The sequence below is a fragment of the Delphinapterus leucas genome, chromosome 2, assembly GCF_059928025.1.
Source record: "Delphinapterus leucas isolate spDelLeu-1000000601 "Yukka" chromosome 2, BTC_Dleu_Yukka2, whole genome shotgun sequence".
Classification (NCBI taxonomy): domain Eukaryota; kingdom Metazoa; phylum Chordata; class Mammalia; order Artiodactyla; family Monodontidae; genus Delphinapterus; species Delphinapterus leucas.
In genome coordinates, this window is record NC_143130.1 from 14,939,550 (window position 1) to 14,962,800 (window position 23,251).

General features: G+C 36.6%; 1 protein-coding gene across 8 annotated transcripts in view; it reads right to left on the bottom strand.

Annotated features, from left to right (window-relative positions):
• The window catches only part of PLXDC2 (plexin domain containing 2), a 416,746-nt gene that overhangs the window by 211,728 nt on the left and 181,767 nt on the right, over nucleotides 1–23,251 (bottom strand). For all 8 annotated transcript variants that reach the window (XR_016391880.1, XM_089906450.1, XM_022580461.3 and 5 more), the window contains exon 3: nucleotides 7,173–7,319. Coding sequence is in view for 7 of the 8 variants with exons in the window: in XM_089906450.1 (XP_089762576.1) it covers nucleotides 7,173–7,319 (147 nt within the window). In the remaining variant the exon portion in view is untranslated. The remainder of the gene's footprint in view (nucleotides 1–7,172; nucleotides 7,320–23,251) is intronic.

Here is a 23,251-nt window from a genome sequence, read left to right on the forward strand (position 1 = left end):
AGAAGTTCTGATGGGAAGGCAATTTGTAAACAAAGCATGTGAGACCTTGACTATTTTGCCTAGAGGAATCATCCACCACCTAAGTCACAGGCTGTAATTTAGTAAAGAAGAAACAGACAAAAAGAGAGATATTGAAAATAGGTATAAAATATATTTTTAAAAGATACTAAAATGCTAGCTTGTTCAGGAAATCTCAATTCCAAAATGTCTTAAGTCTTTCATCTTCTACAATTTAAGATTTTTCACAAGAATTATACCTACTTGCTTTTAGTTATATTTACTCTTAAGGAACATTATAGTCCATCTATAGTTTGCTAATTTTTCTGTGCTACGAAGCATTTTCCTTGCAGAAGAGTCCTGTGAAAGCTTTATCATTTAATAACTTCGGGACGAGAATATGTTTTACACTCATGTTATCTAAAATTAACCCTTGTTAAGTCTTCTTGGGGTCCTAGAGAGATCTCGGAAAGGATGATTAAAAACAGGTCTGAGAAGAGAATCTAGGATGAAAGACAGGAGTAAATGGATTTATTCATTCCACCTGAGATATGGCTGCCTGGCTTCAGGGTCCCTTTTTCGCAGCTGTTACAATTATAAAAGATTAATGTGAAACCTTCCAAGAGAGTTTCACAGAAACCTTAAGTATTCATCTCACTTGTGACTTTAAAAAGAGGAGTAGAGGACTTCCCTGGTGGTACAGTGGTTAAGAATCCACCTGCCAATGCAGGGGACACGGGTTCGATATCTGGTCCAGGAAGATCCCACATGTCGCAGGGCAACTAAGCCCGTGCACCACAACTACTGAAGCCCCTGCGCTTAGAGCCCGTGCTCTGCAACAACAGTAGCCACGGCAATGAGAAGCCCGCGCGTACCGGCAACGAAGAATAGCTGCTCACCACAACTAGGGAAAACCCGTGCAAGTGCACAGTAACAAAGACCCAAAGCAGCCAAAAAAAAAAAAAAAAAAAGAAGCCAAGTAGATATTTATCTATCTAGGATTTTTTTACAGCCATCATTGGTAACAGAGAATGTATGATTACTTCCTATGACTCTAACTTTATATAAAGAATGGTGCCTGTCCTCTACTAAAGACACAATATTGGAGAAATGAGATTAAATTGAACTGAAATATGATGAATTCAAGCATGATTTTTAAAAAGAAGGTATGTTCTTGCTTTGGAAAACTAAGGTTTGTAATCTGCATAAAAATTGAACACTGTACTTCACAAGGCCACTATCTTCAAGAATTTCCAAAGTCCCTTCCATGTCTAAAATATTAGATGGGAATGTTCAACCTGTGTCATTAATGCCATCGGTGGAAGAGGGACTACATCCTTACTTGTCCACTTTGAGGGAAGTGGACCAGCTTACATGCCTGGCATGCAGAGGAGCTCAGTTACTCTGAGCTCATATTGATGTTATGGAATGGAACAAAAGAAGGCCTTTCTTTTCCATAAAAGGCCCTCAAATAATACTTTCTTCAGGACAGATATTCTCAAAGTTGATAAATGATTTCAGTATGATAATAATAGTAAAATGAATTAATTAAACCAAAATTAAGGTAGGCATATGCAGACACAACTCATCCCAGTCTGTTATTAAACTAGAGGAAAATCCCGTATATGAAGACAAGTGAGGCCAGGTTGATGAACTGTGTATGTCTTACTTGAAATGAAACAACTCACAAGACAGAATGCAGCAAGTTTATTCAACCAGTCAAAAATAAAAATAAATAAAAGCAACTTATTGTTAGACACTGCAAACAGGACTCAGGCAAAAATATGTGGTCTAGATAATAGCCTAATAGAGATAGCAAATTAAATTGCCTTTTGAGTTAATCGTTTAGAAAAATAAGCACTTATCAACAGATTTTCTGATGCGCGGAAAAAATGAAATGGTGCAATATGAGAAAACAGTTGACTAAAGTCACCACAGGCATCCAGATATAGCTCTCCCAACACCAACATTATGGAAATGTAAGAGCAATGGAAATGCTAGTCAAAATGATGCTATTTTCCTTGGAAAAAAGAAAATACCTCCAGAAAGCCTAATTTTTGTTTAATGAAGTTTTCTGTATCTATTTGAGTAGTCTGAGGATCCCCACAGACAACAGTCCAATTTTTAAATTTTAAAACAGTCCACCATCAAAAACTATACCAGTTTCATCAAAAACCTTACCTGCTCTATGACGGAGACATAGGAGAGCAGCACTTCATTTTGCTAGTGTTTCTTATACAAAGAATCAATCTTCTTACTAACATATAGAAAGATAATTTAAAAAAAAATTTTTTTTTTAAAGTCAGGGTATGTTTATGTCTGGCAAAAAGCAGACTGGCAATTTCTTGGCAGAAAATTATATAGAGATATTATACAGATACATAGATATATATCTGTAGAAAGAGACTCTTAGAGATTACTTAGGAATTAACTTACTTGGGGGTTATTATTTTTTATTAGGACTCTCAAAAAACAATGCCTTACTACCTCATTGTTATTTTCAGCATCCTTTCATATCTCATTTTTATTCTTTTTCTTTATTTAAGATTTATTTATTTTTGGCTGCTTTGGGTCTTCGTTGCTGTGTGCGGGCTTTCTCTATTTGCGGTGAGCGGGGGCTACTCTTTTTTTTTTTTAATAAATGTATGTATTTATTTATTTTTGGCTGTGTTGGTTCTTCGTTGCTGCACGCGGGCTTTCTCTGGTTGTGGCGAGCGGGGGCTACTCTTCGTTGTGGTGTGTGGCCCTCTCAATGTGGTGGCTTCTCTTGTTGCGGGCTCTAGGCACACAGGCTTCAATAGTTGTGGCACGTGGGCTCAGTAGTTGTGGCTCGCGGGGTCTAGAGCACAGGCTCAGTAGTTGTGGCGCACGGGCTTAGCTGCTCCGCGGCATGTGGGATCTTCCCGGACCAGGGCTCGAACCCACGTCCCCTGCATTGGCAGGTGGATTCTTAACCACTGCGCCACCAGGGAAGCCCGGGGGCTACTCTTCGTTGTGCTGCGTGGGCTTCTCATTGAGGTGGCTTCTCTTGTTGCAGAGCACGGGCTCTAGGCGTGCGGGCTTCAGTAGTTGTGGTGCATGGGCTCAGTAGTTGTGGTGCACAGGCTTAGTTGCTCCGCAGCATGTGGGATCTTCCCAGACCAGGGCTCAAACCCGTGTCCCTGCATTGGCAGGCGGACCAGGGAAGCCCCATTTTTATTCTTGAAGTAGCACCGGAAGGTTGTCAAGGCAGGCATTTTTCCCTTCGTTCCAGGTTATAAAATTGAGCTCCAAGAGGCCAGAATCTGAGAAAATGAGTTTTGGAGCCAAGGTCTCACAACTTCTATAACCCCAGACTCCTTCTACTGGGACAGAGGTACTTCTCCAGAAGTTGTGAATAAGAATTTCATAAACTGTGGTTTCAAAAGACAAAATAATTCTAATTTGTCTGGTTGTTGAATCAAACTGTGTGTCCAGCAATAAACTAAAATATATGGATCTAACAGTACATAAGAAAATCTCAAAATTGTGGCATTTGAAGGTCCTCATAGAAGGAAAAATAAGTCTGGACTGGTTCCTAGGTTTCTAGTTAGAAACTTCTAGATCTGCAACCTGATAACTTTGAATAAGGAACAAAAAAACCCAAATAAGTACCAGTATTTGAATGTAAGGGGCTTGGCTCTTTGCTTGTCATATGATAAGGAATCATACAAAATTTTCACTTTTCTTTATCTATGAAGACATGCTCCTTCCTTTAATGTGTCCAACTGTAAAACTAGGTTTTAACATCTGTTTTTACTGCAAATATGATTTAAGAAATGTTATTTAAACTAAAAAGAACAATGGAAAGATTTAAACAAAAAGGACAACGGGGAGATCTGAAGGAACATGTAATCAAATGACCATATACGTGTGTGTGTGTGTGTGTGTGTGTGTGTGTATAATATAAATACTAATCATTTTACTTTACATTATAAAAGGAAAGAGAAATCAGTGTGTTTCGGCATGTGAATTAAATGACTAAGTTTTGCTCTGCTCTCACAGTATTATTATTGTGGATGGGAGAAAAGGGAAAACTCTTACTCTATTTCCACATTCCTCCTTTTCTAGAAAATTAATCTAAGATTCCAAAATACTGTTTGGACCACATTTACAAATGAAGGTGGTGAAGGGGAAAATATTTCTTTAAAAAATTATGTTTCCAGGTCAGACACTCCCATATCTTCCTCTGACCCATTCAGCTGGGAAAGGGGAGGGAAACTATATCTTCAGGAAATCCAATCTTCAGCTTTCTCACTTCCTTTCCTGTTTGCCCAGGTCTGGGTTGTTAACCAACTGCCCCCTGAGTCTTATCCTAGGCTATATCTTTCTATTCTCTTTTTTGTCTAATTTGTTGACAGAAAGGATGCCCTTGGGTATGCAAATTACATCAGTTGGTGGTAAGATTTAAGAAACCCCCCTCTTCCCTTCGGGCTTAAAGTTAAATCCTGTTTCCAGCCAAACTACCAGAGAGCTTTGCATCAAGGATTTTGATGATTATGATTTCAGGGAACCTAATCAGTGAAGTGAATCATTGTTTCCCGTTTGCCATTATCCCTTGTGGTTAAGCCTCTCAGTAGTCATCACAGGGGGGAGGGTAGCTGTGGCTGGGTGCCTATGCTGTGTGTGTGGAGAGGGCCAGGAGGAAGAGGGTGTATATGGGCATCGTTGAGCCCCTGGCCATAACAATACCTTAACACTACAATTCTGTCATCACCTCTAAAACCTGTTTCTACTCCAAGGGTGGCATAATAGAAATGGAGCCAACAGAACAAGGCAGGATTGGAAAGATGGGGAGGCCAATGGAAGAAATATTAAAAAATGGATCACTCTCTACAATTTGGAAATCTTCAAACTAATATTCAACAATCATACTTATGAAAGAATGTACAAAATTTTTATAAAATATTCCACTAAGTAAATTTATAAGTTCCAAGGTATAAAACTCCTTAAATGAAGGAGTCTAAGTGGCAAATTTTTCCAAAAATAAGTAACTAAGTAATATTATCAATTCTATTGTTGTAAATGGAAATTGTGTACCTGTGAGCGCTTGTGTGTGTGTGTGTGTGTATGTATGTTCTGTTGGTGATGATAGAGAATGTGGGTACAGGACCAATTTCTAACACTAAGAAATACTTGACAATGGCTTAGATTCTCATGGAAAACCAGTGCAGAGTAGCTAAAATCAGTGATATATATTTAAAAATCAATGCATGGAGCACCAGATAAGTTACAAGCTCAAGTCTTTCCATTTGTGTTTAAGCCAACCTTTGGTGTTGAAAGCAACAAACAGTGTCACTCTCAAAATCACAATTATAAAAAAATGGATCTTTATATCATCATAATATTTCTTGAGACTATCAGAGAGCTGTTACAAGGCAGCCAAGCAACCCCTATTCCAAAGAGAAACCAATCTTCTTTGAGGAAAGGCAGGACACATGAACTGCCTCCCCTTTGGGAGAGCACAAGAGCAAGTGTAAGAAGAAATCAGCTAATATTTTAACTGATGAACTTCTTTCTCTGCTTACAGATATCACCCACAGTGGCCGACACCAGAACTTGGCCACTTCATGGAATCTCAATGTGGATACACAAACGTTCAAACTCTTACAAAGTATATTTTACACTATTAGGGACTGCAATACAGTGGGAAGATTGTCAAATGCAATATATTCCTGAAAAAACATGGTCCTAATCTAATCTTTCTCATTTTCTCTTCTTTTGAAGATCTGTTCTAAGCCAGACAGTGAATCATTTCTGAATCTGTCATCTTCTCTGAGACTGCTTGAATATGGAAAAGAAAAGGGATGATGGAATTCATCAAGGGGAGGTGGCTGCTTCGTTTGCTTCTCAGCCTCAATGAATCATCACGGTGAATTATAATTAATTTCCATTTTAACTGTTAGAAGTCAATCTCCTGACATAGGAACATCTACATATATACAATGAAGGCTGTTGGCCAGAATTTTTGATATTTTAAATTTATCGAATCAATGCCTCTTTAAATCAGATTGGCCATTACTCTATTAGTTCTATCTTTGTATCAATAATGGCAATAGCCCTTGAAATGTTAAAGTTATTTTGTTTTCTCTTTATGTCATGATAAACTGAACAAGACATGGCTTCACTGATAGTAAGATCACCACTATAATCCATGGCAACAAAACCAAATAACTTTTAAAATGTTAAATCAGGCATCATCTTTGATAAAGTGATTATCAAAGAACATTCTGTGAACCAAGTGTGATAACTTTTACACATGCATTTTGAATGGGGAATTGACTGCCTAGGTTAACGCCTGAGTCACAGAACTTACTAGCAGGAGACCCTTAGGCTGATTTTTCCAAGATTAAGTTCTCTTATCTTCAATACCTAGGTGGTTATAATATTTAAATCATAGAATTGTTGTGAAGATTGAAAAAGCTAATCCATGAAAGCATTCAACCTGACACACAGAACAAGGTATCAGTGACCATGTAAGCTAAGTGAGGTTTGTATTCATATCTCCTGTCATCCCCCCTATATAGATTCAGAAACTGTGCCTCAGAATAGTTAAATTGTTTGTTTAAGGAACCACCACAGGTAAATGATTTAAGCTCAGACTTAAAATATGTTTGGTGTCTTCTAGATTTAATTATTTTCTTTATATTAAATTTATTCACATAATTATTTTCTTTTATATTAAATTTCTTCACATAAATCCATAATTTGGTCTACATGTGTTATCTGAATTGTGAATGTTTCTGGTTAAATCTTTTTCAGACCAACGGTAATAAACTCTTGTAGAATGGAAGATAGCAAATTAATATAATTTTTAAAAAATGTTCTCTAAATGCATGGATTACATGCATGTTCTCTAATTACATGGAAACTGAAAGTCATCCAAGATAAATCACAACTTTAAATTGAATATGCAACTTATCATACTTACTGGAGAAATTAATGGTTAATTAATTAATTAATGGTTAAATTAATGGTGGCTTCTCAAAATAATTCTTTATCATTTTCTATAACATCTTACATGAATTATTAATCTAAACTGCAATTGCAGAACTAATATACTTGAAAAGTGATCACAACAATGTTAATATGTCAATTAAAGCAAATTTTTTTTTTACAGAAGAAGAAAAAGAAACTCAAAATGTCAAAGCACTTACTGCAGCTTGTCGATGAGTATTGGACAGTATTCCATGAATCTTCACTTTGTCCTTTTCCATTTGGTCTATGTTCACCCACAAATCCCGGCTGGCAGAATCAGATGGACCATATATCCGAGATATATAGTAATTATGATCTGTGTCCTCCTATAATAATAAAGAATAATGCACATGAAGGACACGGACAGTACAGATGGACCTTGAGGGTGTTGTGCTAAGTAAAATAAGTCAGAGAAAGATAAATACCGAGTGACATCCCTTATGTGTGGAATCTAAAAAAGCCAAACTCACGGAAACAGATTAGAATGGTGGTGACCAGGGGCTGGAAGGGGGTGAAATGGGGAGATGTTGGTCAAAAGGTACACACTTCCAGTTATAAGACGATTAAGTTCTGGGGAATCTAAGGTTAAGATTATAGATCTTAAATGTTCTCACCACAAAAATGAAATGATAATAATGTGACATGATGGAGATGTTAACTGATGCTATGGTGGCTAGCTTTTACAGTATGTAAGTGTATCAAATCAACGTGTTGTACTCCTTAAACTTACACAACGTTACATATCAATTATATCTCAATAAAGGTAGGAAAAAAAGAGAAGCATTCATTTTTTTCAGTGACTACTCAGTATTAGCTAAATTTGCCTAAAGCACTCTAATTTCTATTTTAGAAGGTAAAAAAGTATATTTTACTTTTGACTATGGCTTCTTGAAATTTCTCCATTTTATCAGTTTATTTTGCTTTTTCCCTAGAGTTGTATAAATATTTTCTTTTATCCTAAAAATGAGAGTGTGTCAAGCAAAGATAGAGGTAATCATACATGGTTCTTGTTATAAGCTTTGTGTTGATACTGACTGCTATTTAAAATAATACCTCTAAGACGAATCTACTTGTAGCATTTTTTTTCTTTTTCAGGTGAATTCAGAGTGCAACATTTAATGGATGTTTTTTCACATGAGTTACATTTTTGTAATACCTTTAATTGTCCTAGGATCAAAAAATGTTTTTTCTTCCTTCTGACCCCCTTTTTACGTGAAGCATTTAAATCATTATATATCAAACTTATATAATTTAGAGTTACACAGAGTTTCATTAAAAAGAAGAAAAAAGCCCTCAAAAGAAAAACAAGAACAAAGGTGTTCCTAAAATTCATAAAAGAACAAACAAAAATGACTATTGAAATTAGAAGTGTTAGTATTCTTCAAAATAGCCAAATGAGTTAAATAACCTCTAAAGAAAATGAATTAGATTTTAAAAATATAAAAGTAATAAGCCTCTTTAAAATAAACTGTTATACAGACAAAACTTAAAGGCAAATGAACAATCTGCGTACAATAGTCTTTTCTAAAACAGTAATGTTCGGGCTCTCTCTGATTGCTGCTGCCCAAACAAAAAATGTCACTTTTGGAACTAGTATTTTCTGAAAGCCTGAACTGTAATTACTATTGAGTGACAACAAATTCAAACTTCTCCTTTTAAACTAGGGTTATATTAGGCGCTGCTTTCATTTAATGGTCCTAGAAATTTGAGATAATACATCTTTCCCCTATAATTTGGGTTGTTAAATTCTACTTTTATTTAAATTCTCATTATTGATGACAACATGGTACCTGTCACAAAACCTTTATTTTTCAGGTTTCTCACTCAATGAAGAGATTTAAATGTTTTAAAAAGCAATTTTGCTGAGGAACACCTAGAAAAATCACATGATTCTTGACTAATTTGAATCACAATTAGTTTTTTTGTTGTTTGTTTTATCATGAAATGTAAATGTGCTTATCAGTTTGAGAAGTCACTAAACAGAATGCATTTAAAAATATTCAGGTATATGTAAGATTAATGTTTAGTGAATAGAGGGTCTATGATTTGAATAATAAATTTTTGGATGGAATTTCGTCTAATGCATTTATTACTTAAGTGCTAATTAAATAAAATATAATTATTCTTGAAATCCAGTCAAAATAAGAATACCATGTACCTTTTCACAAGTCATCATATACATATATATTATATATATATTATATATATAATATATATACATACATACACATGAGACTACATGAAGGAAAGGAATATTCTAAGCAATATTCTAAATAGATTTTGCTTCATGAATAAAAGAAAAAATATGACTCCAAATGTACATCTTGAGAAAAGATGTTGATTAAATGTTAACAGTAAATTAAAAAAAAAAATCCCATATCTCCAATTAAACTCTAGGTATCATGTACAAATTACAAGTATACCCACGATGAAAGATAAGAAAGTTCTGCAGAGAAAAAAGAAAAAAGGAGATACAAAAAAAGGAGTAGGAATAAGATTCTATGAAACTCAAGAGAGCTTCTATCCTAATGATTTTCCAGCCCTCCCTTCCAGAACCTGACGACACTGATTGCTTGGGTTCTAGGAGAGTAACAAGCATTGTGGTTGTGCCTTCAACTCCTTCTCATTGTCTGGTGCTTCGCCATTGGAAGCTTTCAGTGGTAAGTACCCTCCTTGACACTGGGCACAAGCCATTCTACAGGTGTCACTCCACTGGCAACAATGGTTGGTGGGCATGATGAGCACATAACCTAAGAAGGACCAAATAGTGAGACATCTTGGAGATTAGGTAGAGAGGAGATAATTTCCCTGATTCTGATTGCTGAGATGTGTAAATATGAGACTTGGAACTACTGCCACCATTTGCTACCAAGAGGGAATCCTGCCTGAAGATAAAGCAAACATAGATAAGGACAGAACCATAAGCAATGCAAAGAAAAAGCCACATCCCTGACCAAGTATATCTAAGTGCACCAACTCCTGGGCTTGTTCAACCACTTAGATGAACCATTAAATCTCTTCTATTGTTAAAACACCTTGAGTTGAGTTATTATCAACCAAAAGAACCCTAACTGACAAACAAGTTTCCTTAACTTTCACAAAAAGAGACTTCAGCAATATTGAATAAGACAACCTTATCTGCAGATTTATAGATCTAGATAACAAACATCTCCTATTCCCATCTGGTAGTCTAGCAAATCACACAGAAGGAATGAAAACTTGTATTTAACCTGCCAGAAATCATCAAGTCTGAATAACAAACAACAATGATTCATTTGATTTTTCAGTGAATGGTACAAAAGGGTGGTTTTGAAGAAAATGTTCAATGAGTTTAAATTAAAAATTTAATCTTTTTTCCCTATTGCTAGTATTTTTATAAAGAGTTCAGCAACACTGAGGTCAGAGATGTAATCTTGAGATGAATTATGTAATAGGTTTTACGATGCTGCCAAATTCTTATACAATTGCCAGATAGATATTTTCTTTAATATCACAAACTTTCAGTATAGAGCTCAGTATAATTGTTGCAATCAACATATCTAAAATGACTTTGGTATTTCCCTTAACCCCTAAATCCCTGTAATTAATCAAGACACAGTCTTGAAGTTAACATAAAGAATAAGAGTATTGTTATGCTAAACAATGGATTCGCTGCAAAAATATACATTTTTTTTATCAGTAATCAGTAATTACAATTACTGATATGGCTATGTGAACATACACCTTCATTTTCACTTAAATCAGAGCTTCTCAAAACAACATAAAATCTTTGAAAATACTGACAGTTAAAGCTTTTTGACTTCTTGGTGTTTGACTTCTATAGCCCAAGCTTGCCAAGTTGTCATGGCAACTTTTATTCAAAGAGGAAGACAATTTATTATTTACCTAGGAATTTAAAGACAAAAGTTGTTAAATTCCTGGGAGAGGTGTTTGGCTCAGTTATTCAGGAAAGCCATAAAATAGATGTCTCAAAAATATGACATCTTAGCACTACTAAATTATTCAAACCATATCTTGTCCTTTATAGGAGTAATGGTTCTTAAAGCTTTGCCAAAAGCCACTTCAGGCATAAAGATTTTCCTATTCTGCTCAGAAGCAAACTCTTCTTTCTTTTTTTTTTCTTGCAAACTATTTATAACATCATAAAAAATAAAACAAAACACTGTGATATGCCTACTTGCCAATTCATTTAGGAAACCAACTGTTACTGAAAGTAGATGGCACAATAGGTAGCTATAAATCCCATAAATCCATGCTTTTCAAACATGTCTGGAAATGTACAGCTGTAAACAGAGGACATACACCAAAAACACAGAGAAAAAGTCTTTGTAACTGTAGCCTAACCATTCTGCAACAATCAGTTTACACAATTTCTAACCCAAAGGTTGTCTTTTCTTCTATCATGGGTGTTAAGTTGATTTTATGTTGAATAATTCTTATGGATGCCTCACATAGCCTATGTAGTAATAGCATTTGAACTCTAAATTCATTTCATTAAGAATTTTTTTAAAAAAATCAAGAATATATTGTATGAACATCACTGTGTTAGTCATTTGAAATATATGGATATATAAAACATAGTCAAAGTTCTCAGGTAAAGTTATTTAGCATTTAATCAATCAGTTACCTTTCAAAGATAGTTTTATAATAAATAAAGAAATATTATAATTTGAATGGTTCTTGCCAGGTATTAATATACATAATATAATGTAATGTAATGTAACCAAATATGTTACATTCTTATATAAATGATTTCACAAGGGCCATATAGTACAATTAAAGGTAAAGCTATTTAAAAATATTACTTGTATATATAAAACTACTCAAAAACAAAGAGTTAAAAAATAGTGATCTAAAAAAATCATGTTGATATAAGAAACCAAAGGACATGATCAAATAACAAAAGGAGAAAAAGAGTGAGCTGGCAATACTTTTCTCAACTGCATTAGAAGGAAGTGACCTACAGGGAATGTGGAAGATAGGTCATATGAGTGTCTCTGTTAATAAAAAGCCAATGAGAGTATTTAGCTTTCTTTCACTGGGTTACCGAAAAATGAAATTCGACCAACATATTTAAGCACGTTTGAAAAGCATATGAACAGAATATAAAGGATTATTAAATTAGTCCCACACAATTTCAGCACGATAGGAGCAATTACATATTATCTTCAAATAGCCTTCAATATACATCAGCAAGTACTACAGCAATACCCTCTTCAGACACTCAGAACAATTACATGGGATACAATTAAATTTACTGTTATGGTGTCAGAAGAATTAAAATCAGTTCCTCTATCTCCTGTTGATTATATCAGATTACTGCGCCAATTCTCATTATGCATATCTTTTACGTATCTTCAGTTTCTCACAGATGCCTCTGCTATTTCTTTGAGGAGTTTTACCTACTTGATCTATTTGCAGCATGGTCTATCCCCCTAGCAATATCTTGTCCATGACTCTTTGGTAGGTATTATTTATTTTTTTATTTTATTTTTTTTTTGCGGTACGCGGGCCTCTCACTGTTGTGGCCTCTCCCATTGTGAAGCACAGGCTCCGGATACGCAGCCTCAGTGGCCATGGCTCACGGGCCTAGCCGCTCCGCGGCATGTGGGATCTTCCCAGACCGGGGCACGAACCCGTGTCCCCTGCATCGGCAGGCGGACTCTCAACCACTGCGCCACCAGGGAAGCCCGGTATTATTTATTTTATCAGTTCTTCACAAGAATTTAGTTAAGTGACACCCAAGAATGTAGGATTAATTTGTGTGTGTGTGTGTGTGTGTGTGTGTGAGTGTGTGGGTGAATTTATCATGAGGTCAGATTACTATGTGACATATAAAATATGGGATTCCAGCAATATTTCCATCATAAAACAGTTTTCATTTTCCCAGTAACTGTTTCTCTTAGATGAGATCATCTCTCATGCTATGCAGAGAGAGGTAAATTGTATGGCCAAGGAAGCATAACACGTTTATGATCTTTCAAAATAATGACAAAATCAAAGCTCTCTAATTCAATTAAGTGATTGCCTACATCTCCAGGCATTTTGGAATGTGTTGGTATGTGTTTGTGTTGATTCATTTATTAAATGAAACAAATAGTATTTTCTACCTGGATATATTTTATCCAGTATACTTTAATTTGCTCCTGGTAGAAACTTTTAACCTTTTCACGAATAAACCTGCGAGAGTATTTCCAGTTTTAGAGTGGTGAAAAAGCACAGGCCAGAGAGAGAATCTGGGCAGTTTTGAGTGAATTAACGTCTCAATTTATCTTTTACAAATACAAGCAAGCGATGGCCAATCATACAGTGGTTGCTAAAGAGGTGCACTGCCAACTTACAAGGGATCTCTGAAGGCTCCAAAAACCTAGGGAAAAAATGCATGCATGAAAAAAGTTTAAAAATATGTATGAAATTTCTATTAAAAAGCTCAAAATTAGCATTACAATAACATAGCTCAAAGGATATTTGGGTTGAAGTACAGCTTCTGCCTCTAAATAGTCACTGTACGTTTTGGACTTTATATAAGGAATTCAACTAGGTGTCTCTTAAAATTCCTTTCAGCTAAGGTTCTGAGATTCTAAAGCCACAGGCGAATGGGAAGAAACTGCTGGGGTGAGTGAGTCAGAAGACTCTGCATTGTTTAAGTGATACCCACCAAAAGAAATATAAGTGTGCAGTTTGAAGAGCCAACACAGCTAGCTAGTTATAGTAACTGTATAGCATAGTACCATTTCAATAGTACTTAATCATCCTTGTTGGTAAGTCGTAGATTGGCCCCAAGACTGGAGGCAAATTAACACACTTGTTGCAGGGAGTGTACGAATCCCTGGGAACACTATGCGTTATCTGTGCAAACTAAAAAAATCACAGGTGTTGTATTTGTGTGCATTATTTTTCAAATGTACAACATATTGTGATGCGTAAAATGTGTGATCATTTTACAGTCACTGAATTTCTCTATAATTCTTGGTGTATTTTTCCAATCAGCTAGAAAGAAACAACAATGGTGTGAGGGACCACAAAACATTCTGATAATCAAAAAAGACAACCATAATTTATATGGACATTTCTATTTTAGATGTAGCATTCATGATGGGGCAGGAACTCGGACACTATAAACATACTGTCTTAGTCTGCTCAGGCTGCCATAACAAAAGACCAGAGACTGAGTGGCTTAAAAAACAAAAATTTATTTCTCACAGTCTGGAAAGCCTAAGATCAAGGTTCTGGCAGATTTGGTTTCTGTGAAAGCTCTCTTCCTGGCTTGTAGATGGTGTCCTCAAAGGGCCAAGAGAAAGTTCTTTAGTGTCTTCCCCTCCTCTTATAAGGATACCAATCCCATAGGGCCCCACCCTTACAACCTCATTAAATCTTAATTACCTCCTAAAGGCCCTATCTCCAAATATAACCACATGGGGGTTAGGGCTTCAACATATGGGTTTAGGGAAGACAGAATTCAGTCCATAGCACATACAGATAGTTCCTTTTTTAAGTTTGGATTTGTAAGAAAGCCCTAGATTTATTGCCTTTGAAAATTCATGTCATTCTCTAGTGCTAATCAAAATTGCCATTCAAGCTTTCTAATATAGGAGGGCTTTTTGAAAATCCATACAGTTCTATATCTTGGCCTATCTCTTAGAAAAAAAATTGAGATATTTATAATTTTACAAGAATTATGGAAAATTTTACTCTGGAGCAACTTCTAAAAATTATAACTCAGTTGACAATTTTCACACAACCAACATTTGTGGAAAAGTTGGGTAATTCCCCCCTATGAACTGGTCAATCTCATTTCAAAGGTAACTGTTACTGTTCCCACAAACACGGGGCTTGACACAGCCACCCCTTCCATTTCGTCACACGCCACACCAGCCCTACTAGCTCTCCTGGTGTCGCACGAGTACGCTATGTGCCCTGACACCATACTGTTCACCTGCTCTTTTATGCACCTGGAATGATCCTCCCCTATTCTGTCATGCTTTATTTCTTAGTCTGCCTTAATTTCCTTTGTAACTTTTATCACTGGACTTCAAAAAAAATTATTGCCTCCCCCTGCTCCCCGTTTAAAATATCTCTCCCTCTATTGGGTTCACTGCTGTATTCTAGATAGTAAACATTGGTACGTGATAGATACTTAATATATAGATTTGTAAGTTTTAGACCTTCTTTATATTTTTCAAGCTATTTATTACTTCGGCTTTATTACCTCCTAGAAAGATGTTACAGCGGTAGATTCTTCTTAACAGCAAGGAAGAAGTAAAAACTCACACACAAACCAATCCAATTTATTTATAAATATATTTTATTCACTATTCAGTTTATTATTCTTGAAATTTCCATGCCCTATTACAAAACCCCTCATGCCACCTCTATCAGTGGTTATTGCTGGGAAACAAACAACTCCCAAACTTGGTGGCCTGAAACAACCATTCATTTGTTTAGGACCGGGTGCAGCTGGGCATTGCTTCTGTCCTACATGGCGTCAGTTGGGATCACTGATGGTTTGTGGCCACTTCTCATGTCGGCTGGGGACTGGCTGGTTCCACATGGACTTGGCCACATGTTTAGGGTCTCTCTCTCTCATTGTGACATCTCATTCCCAAGGAGACCAGATTGGGCTTATTCCCAAGCTGATAGAATCCAAGCAAGTAAGAGCGGAAGCTGCAAGTGTCTGGAGGCGTTGCTTAGAAGGTGCTTAATGTGACTTCCATCCCATCATTTGATCAGAACAAGTTACAAAGCATGTCCTGGGTTCAAGAGGTGAGAAGATAGATCCTACCTCTTTATGGGATAAACTGTAGGAATTTGGGGCCATTTTTAACCCATCATGCCATGCAAATTTTCTATGCCTGAGTGGTTGAGCTGTTTTGCTAAGTATAAATAAACAGTTACTTTGATCCCTCTAGGAGATACTGTATCATTTCCACTTCAGTTGAGAGACCATTTTGACAATACCTGTGGGTAGATTCAATTAAAAAAAAAATCTGTAGTTGCTTTCATTTAGCATAGAGGTACTTTTAACAATGTACATCTTCCCATTGTTTTCTAAATAAGAATTTTAAAAGCCCATTTCAAATGATAAATTCTTCCAGGGCCACATATTAGAAGAAGGAAAATCTTGTTGACAACTCACTTAACTTTAGGTAGCTGATGTACAGGTCAAACAAGGGCAGAACAAAGGGAGAGAGGCTGCAACAGTTTCATGAGCCATTAAAAATAAAGAAGCAAAAAGAAAAGCACTATGTGTTGAAGTTTTGTTGTAAAGTTACTAATTCTAGATTCAAACAAATATTTTCATAATATGGTTTTGCTGACTTTGAAGAAAGATTCCCTCTCAGATCTATAAAGCTGGTATTTATATCTTGCAATAAAATTACAAGATAGCTTAGGAGAGATTTTATTTCAGTGCAGCCTGAGAAGCATGCTTTCCATTTTTGCTTCTGTCCTACAAAATCACACAAGGGAAAATCAATGTTATGAGCTTCTCATTTTCCTAAGAACTAGCTGGAAAGTGTAAGAAAAATGCCTGGAGGTCAAATATTCAAGTGAACGTAGTCTAATGTAGGAAGATGCTATAAAACAGCCTATTTATTTACAACCATTTCTTTCAGATGTCACTCATACAAGCTAACAAGTATTTATGATGCACTGATTATGTATGTGGAGGTCTTCAGCTGATGGCTGTGAAGGGCAAAAGATGTTTATGATATAGTCCTTGCTCTCCAGAAACCTGCAACAGAGTGACATAGTGCAGGTACTCAAATCTCTCTACTCCAGACCAGCATAAGATAAAGGCTGTACTAATGGCAGCTTCAGTTTTATAAGCCTCCTCAGGAGGAAAAAATCTCATTCAGTTTTAGTGATAAAATATAGGGCTCATAGAAGTCATGATATTTAATCTGGGGCCTTGAGGAATGAATTGAGAGGGCGATTTTGCTCAGAGGGACTGGTCTGAACCCAGAGGAATGAGCAGGAAAATTCTAATAAGATTACAGAAAATAACTAGAACAACAGACACATACAGGGGAGTAATGTGAAGTGAGTGCAGTTAGATATGTAGAATTTTGATTGCACAAACCTTTGAACATCAATCTGGAAAGTCTGAATTTGATTCTGTGTAAAATGAGAGCCTTGGAAGTAATGGATTAAGTGTAGACTTAGACGGAACAATCTAGAAAATAGGATGGACTGGAGAAGGGAGTGATTAGAATCATACACTGGTTTGGAAGCTATAATAAGAACAAAGAGTAAAAGAATAAAAATTAATTAATTATTATTTTGAAAAGAATAAAAGAATCAAGAACAAAATCCTAACAGCTTAACCAGGTTACTAAGAGGGAAAACAAAAGGGAAGATGCTGTTGTGAGAAAGACTGAAGAATCCAAAAGACTTGCTTGCCAGTATTTAAGAGGGAGAAGAACACTCAAAAATGACCCTGCAGCATTTAATAAGGATAACTGGACAGCCTGGATGGTTGAAAGTAGCTATGCCAGTTAACATTTTAAAGTGGAACTTAGCATATCTACATGTCATTATAAATGCTAACAAACAAATATAGGAAAATAAGTATCACTGGTTTCCAGATACAGTGCATACCAATGGTCACAGAACAAGGCCTTAGGAGTAACCAGATGTTAATTGAGAAGCCCTCCCATATTCAAGTAACACCTGTATTTCTATCTTTCTCTCACTGAGTACTCGAATAAGCACTCAATGGAGGACAATGCCATGAGCTAATGAATGCCCTTGAACTGTAGCAGTGGTTCCCAAACTTGTCTGCACATTAGAATCAATTGGAGATCTTTTATAAATTTCACAGCCCAGATCATACTCCAGACCAGTTAAATCAGAATCCGGGCTGGGTGCAGTGTGATCCCAACGTGCAGACACATCTGGGAAACATCACCTATTAGCTGAAATTTCCAATTTGTAACTGAACATGTTCTATATCTATATGATCATGCCAAAACCAAGACTTTAGAAATATATTAAAAAATTCCACTTATTCTTAGATAGTTTACCAAAATTTAAGAATTTCACTTTTTAAAATGTTGAGCTGGGCTTCCCTGGTGGCGCAGTGGTTGAGAGTCTGCCTGCCGGTGCAGGGGACGCGGGTTCGTGCCCCAGTCCGGGAACATCCCGCATGCCGCGGAGTGGCTGGGCCTGTGGGCCATGGCCGCTGGGCCTGCGCGTCCGGAGCCTGTGCTCCGCGATGGGAGAGGCCACAGCGGTGAGAGGCCCGCGTATCGCAAAAAAAAAAAAAAAAATGTTGAGCTTAGTACTTTCCAAAGCACACACAGTAAGGTTTACATTCCAGAGAACTGCAGGAATAATAAATAGCCTTTCATCTGTTCTGGAAATGATGATCCTTAAAGTTCCGGTGTTGACGATCGCAATAAAGAAGGCTGAGTCCAGATTTCTATTCCTTAATGGATATGCGATCTGGAGAATTTCTGAATGTTTCATAGGTTGCATCTGTACATGTCCCAAATAGTATAAATTTGGAATCCTCATATCATGGTTTTGGATGCACTCATTTGACATACAATTTTATGTGTCATCGTCCCCCTCCCCCTGCCCCCCCAAACCTGGTATACTAGCTTTGAAACAAGTATAAAGATAAAGCAGCTTCAAAAATGCGATGAATGTGCTGCATCAATCACTTTGAGATATCAACACAGTTTTAAAGACCATTAGTCAGTCTGCAAGCATAATCATCAGGCTTTGCATAAACACGCAGTGCAGATAATAAAGCAGTGGTAAACTGAACGTGACTATACCAAACACAATACTAATTGTCAGTAGCACGCGGTGGAAAGAGGTTAGATTTAGCTATGGAAGTTTAACATTATGCATTTTTAAGCATTATACCTGATCCACACAAAAAACACAAATTGAGCCATTTTCCTGAAATGATACACTTTACTTAATTTTTTCTTTTCTTTGACAAGATTAGACACGTGACTGAAGTGACCAGTTCTCTCTTGTCTTTGGCATTTGAGGGCCTTGGGTGGACACTCACAGAGAAGCAGCCTTCTTCTGTTCCTAGGTGCTTGCCTCAAATATCAACCAGCTGCCTTTTTAGATTAAATATCTTTCCCTTTGATATTAGGACATTAAAAACATTTATTCAGGAGACTTTTGTTTTAAAAAGTATATAGTAAACAAAACTGACACAGTTCCTGCATTTATGTTGTTTACAGTCTAGTGGGAGACACAGGCATTAAGTGATTGTATTAATAACAAACCCTAGGGCCACTTGATTTACTTTTGTATCTCAAATGAAAAGTTCAAAAGAAACCAGGACAGGAACTCTTACTTGAATGTTCTTACATTATAAGTCTACATATATCAGATACTTCTATAAGTAGAGAATTTCCATATGCTCATGGATTTCCTCTGCCTGGGCTTAGATATCCAAGCAGTTCTCTTCACTGATCTACACTGTGCATAAACGTTGCTTAGAAATAATCACCAGTTAATATTTTGAATTCAGTTAATTTGTAGATAAAATTCAGAACATACTGCTTAATGGTTAAAACATTAAAAAACAGCCTGGGTTAAAAAAATGAAGAGAGCTTATGTCAAAGTTATCTTTGGGTTTTACTCTGGACGGAACATGATTATTCCAGAGACTAAGGAGACAGTGGAGAAAGAGACTGGGAAAAAAATTCTTAGGTTCACTCAGAGAGCAAAGAATGTAATAAACATTCCAATGAATCAGACTAGTGAGAAGAGGTGTGAACAAACAACACATCGGTGTTCTGTTACAACTAGTACAAAATCCAAAGTTGAATCCAGGTCTTTGCATTAGGCTTTGTTGACTTGATGACTTATAAGTAAGCAGTCTACTATGCAGGGCATAGTTCCCCAAATCCAATACAAATTTGGTCCCCTGATGTAGTGAAGACTTTACATAACTCATGATGGCCTAGAGGTTTTTGTCGCAAAAAATGCCAACAATGGTTTGCAAAACATATAGAGGAATAACAGGCCTAATTTTTAAAGCCGAGGAAGAAAAACCAACAGATTGCCTTGAAAACGGAAAGTGATTGGTTCCCCCAGAATATTTTATTAAGCAATAAAATCATTAGCTGGTTAATCTTTTAAATAGAGGAGTTTTGGAAAATGGCTACCTAAAAGTAATCTGTTTGCATACTTTTCAAAGCATTTATGATAGAGACAAAAATGTTAGATCCACAGTAAAGAATTCATAATACAGTGGTTCTCAAAGAATAAAATGTGAAAAAGACAAAGATAACTTGATGAATTTTTTAAAAAGATACATTTGGTTATTCACCTATCATTTACTCTAATATCATGTTCTATTTCTTGTTAATGCTTTCTTTTTCTGAAAAGATAGGGTTTGTAGATAATGCATATTTTTAAGTGCCATTAATTTGCAAAAGAATGAAAACATTGAGTCTTTTCTTTTCCATTTTGGTTTTATGATATCTGACTTCCAGAGGCCACTGCTACAGCGCTTTTTCCCTTCCTCTTCGGAGGTAGATTAGAACATCTTTAAAGACTCGAAAATATTGGTCGTAAAACTGCTGAGCTAAAGCCTAGAGAATTTCTCATACTCCGACAAAGTATAAGGTACTCACAAGGACTCTAGGAAAGCTGCATGGTTTCCATCTTCAAAGCCGAACTCCCTCCCACTTCCCCTGGAAGCGACAATAATGAATCTAGCAAGAGTATTTGCATGTGCTTTACATTTGTTTCTTGGTACAGGGCTCTAAAGAACCCCTAAGGTCACTCTGCTGCTTCTGAGTGGCTGAAGGGCTATTGTGCAGGCACAGAGAGCCCGCAGTGACCTCCTCAGAGCAGGGATGTGGGTGGCAGAGTTTATTTACATATTATTGATCTTCTAATCCTTTTTCCAGGAAGCAGCCTCTGAGGGTCCTCTGGGATCAAGCTGTTCCTAGTACAAATAATACCCAGGAAGTGCATTGGGCCCCAGAGAAATGCAAACTCCCTTAAAGGGCTTTCAAAGATCTCCGGGCTTGGACTTGAGCCTCAGGCTCCAGGTTCTTCCTAGGCCAGTCTCTCCCTGACCAATTTATAAATACATCTATAAAGTCTAAAAAAGTTTATACTATTTTCCCAATAGTAAGTTGAGGGACAGCTGCTAGTCTGCTACATAACAGCTTTATGACAAATTCCTGCTGCGTACAACTGTGAGTTCAGCATTTTAATAACAAATGAAATAAAATGTGGCTAGAGGAGAAAGATCTAAATGGTTGAGGTCTTGTAGGTCAAGTCATGTGAGAAATGAATGGGGAAGAGTCCACTGCATGACAAAGAGGAACTGGATTGACTTTGCCCAAAGGTCAGAAGGACGATTCATCTGTGAATGTTCTGGGGATGAAATATTCAGGCAAGGATGAGAAAACAGTTTAATAAATTAAGATGTCAAAAACAAAATTTTCTCTCTTAAAAAAGGATAAATTCCCATTAGAAGACTTTGAGCAAAGGCTGTTGGGGATGTTATGGATAAGTTTCATGTATTTGGGTAAGAAATGCATTTTATAATATCTCAGATTATTTTGACTATCTTTAACCATATTTCAACTATATTTAGTTTAGCTATATTTAAAACTACTTCCTGAGGTAATTGGTGACTAGATAAACAATTTGCTATTTGGGTAAGAAATAACCTGAGATCAATCTGAATTTTCCAGAAAAGACCTAGATTATTTTTTTGTCTTCTTCACCAACTTTCCCTTCTACATTCTGTCTCTGGCATGTACTCATTCATTTGGGTCAGAGCTCTTAGGTCACTATTTACCTTATATGACGTCTCATTCTAAACAAGGCTACCTGGTATACAAGAAGAAAAGTATCATTAATTGATGTTTAATTGTCTCATCAGACATTAATGAGTACTGAAGGATGTATGCAATTGTGAGTGATTCTAACCACATGCACAAAATCTGAAGAATATAGCTATACAATTCAGTTTCCAAGACACTATGGCCAAAGCTTTTAGACCATTAAGGAAATACTGTTTACAAATAATAGACCATGAACATGAATATAAAAAAGAGGTTAAGGAATTTCTCCAGCACCACAAACAGGGAGTCCATATGGATAAAGACAGAGAAAGTGTACACTCTGGTAAACTGAAGTGGCTACTTTTCCTGAAGTGATGAGCTATCATGGGTTCACTAGGAAATATGCCATTAGGAAATGGGTGGAAAGAACATACAATATGAGACTTCTATTGTGGGGATCCATGCAGCCAGTCACATGATGGAGGAAGAAGAGGATTCTCATCAAGAAGAGAGTAGCTAAGTTCGGATTGGAAGGTTAGGTGTTCAAGTGTTGGAAACTTCATAAGGACCCTTTTTAGAAAATGTCACGTAGTAAATTGTCTCTCCACACCTCCCAGGTATCTTAGTCCACACAGGCTGCCGTGATGAAATACCATAGACTGAATGGCTTAAACAGAAATTTATTTCTCAGACTTCTGGAGCCTGGAAGTCTGAGATTAGGGTGCCAGTCTGGGCATATACTGGTTAGAACCCTCTTCCTGACTTGCAAACAGCAGCCTTCTCACTGTGTTCTCACACCGCCTTGCCTTTCCTCAATATGTACACGTGGAGAAAGAGCTCTGTCCCTCTTGCTCTTCTCATAAGACCACCAATTTTATCAGATTAGGACCCCACCCTTATGAATTCATTTAACCTTAATTACCTCCTAACAGCCCTATCTTCAAATACAGTCAGACTGGGGATTAGGGCTTCAACATACGACTTGGGGGAGGGGGTACAATTCAGTTCATAGCACCAGGTATCAGTTACCAGGGATCAAGAGAAAGAGCTGCAGCATGGTGGTGCATGGGGAAGGGTTGGCTGGCATCAGGAGCCAGAAACAGGGGATGAGAGTCCTTATCCTGGCTCTGCCAATAATGTAAGCTGAACCCAGCTACTTCATCATACCTCTAAAGTGTTTTGTGCAAGATACCACTTATACCTGTTGCAACTGCTACAAAATTGAAAAGAAATGCAAAGTCTCACACTAAAAGTCCCCCCTCCCCCAGTTATTTGATTTTCTTTCTCTTTATCCTTCAAATCTATCTGCAAATTAGAAATGCTGTGGTTATTTGATACATATGTAATGCTACTGAATGATCATACAGTTTAATCCATTTTTTATTTAATTTTTTAGCAAGCTAGTTATAGATATAGACCAGAGCACACTTCTGTCTTATTAACAGTTGAATGTATTGCCAATGTTTCAAATCACTTTG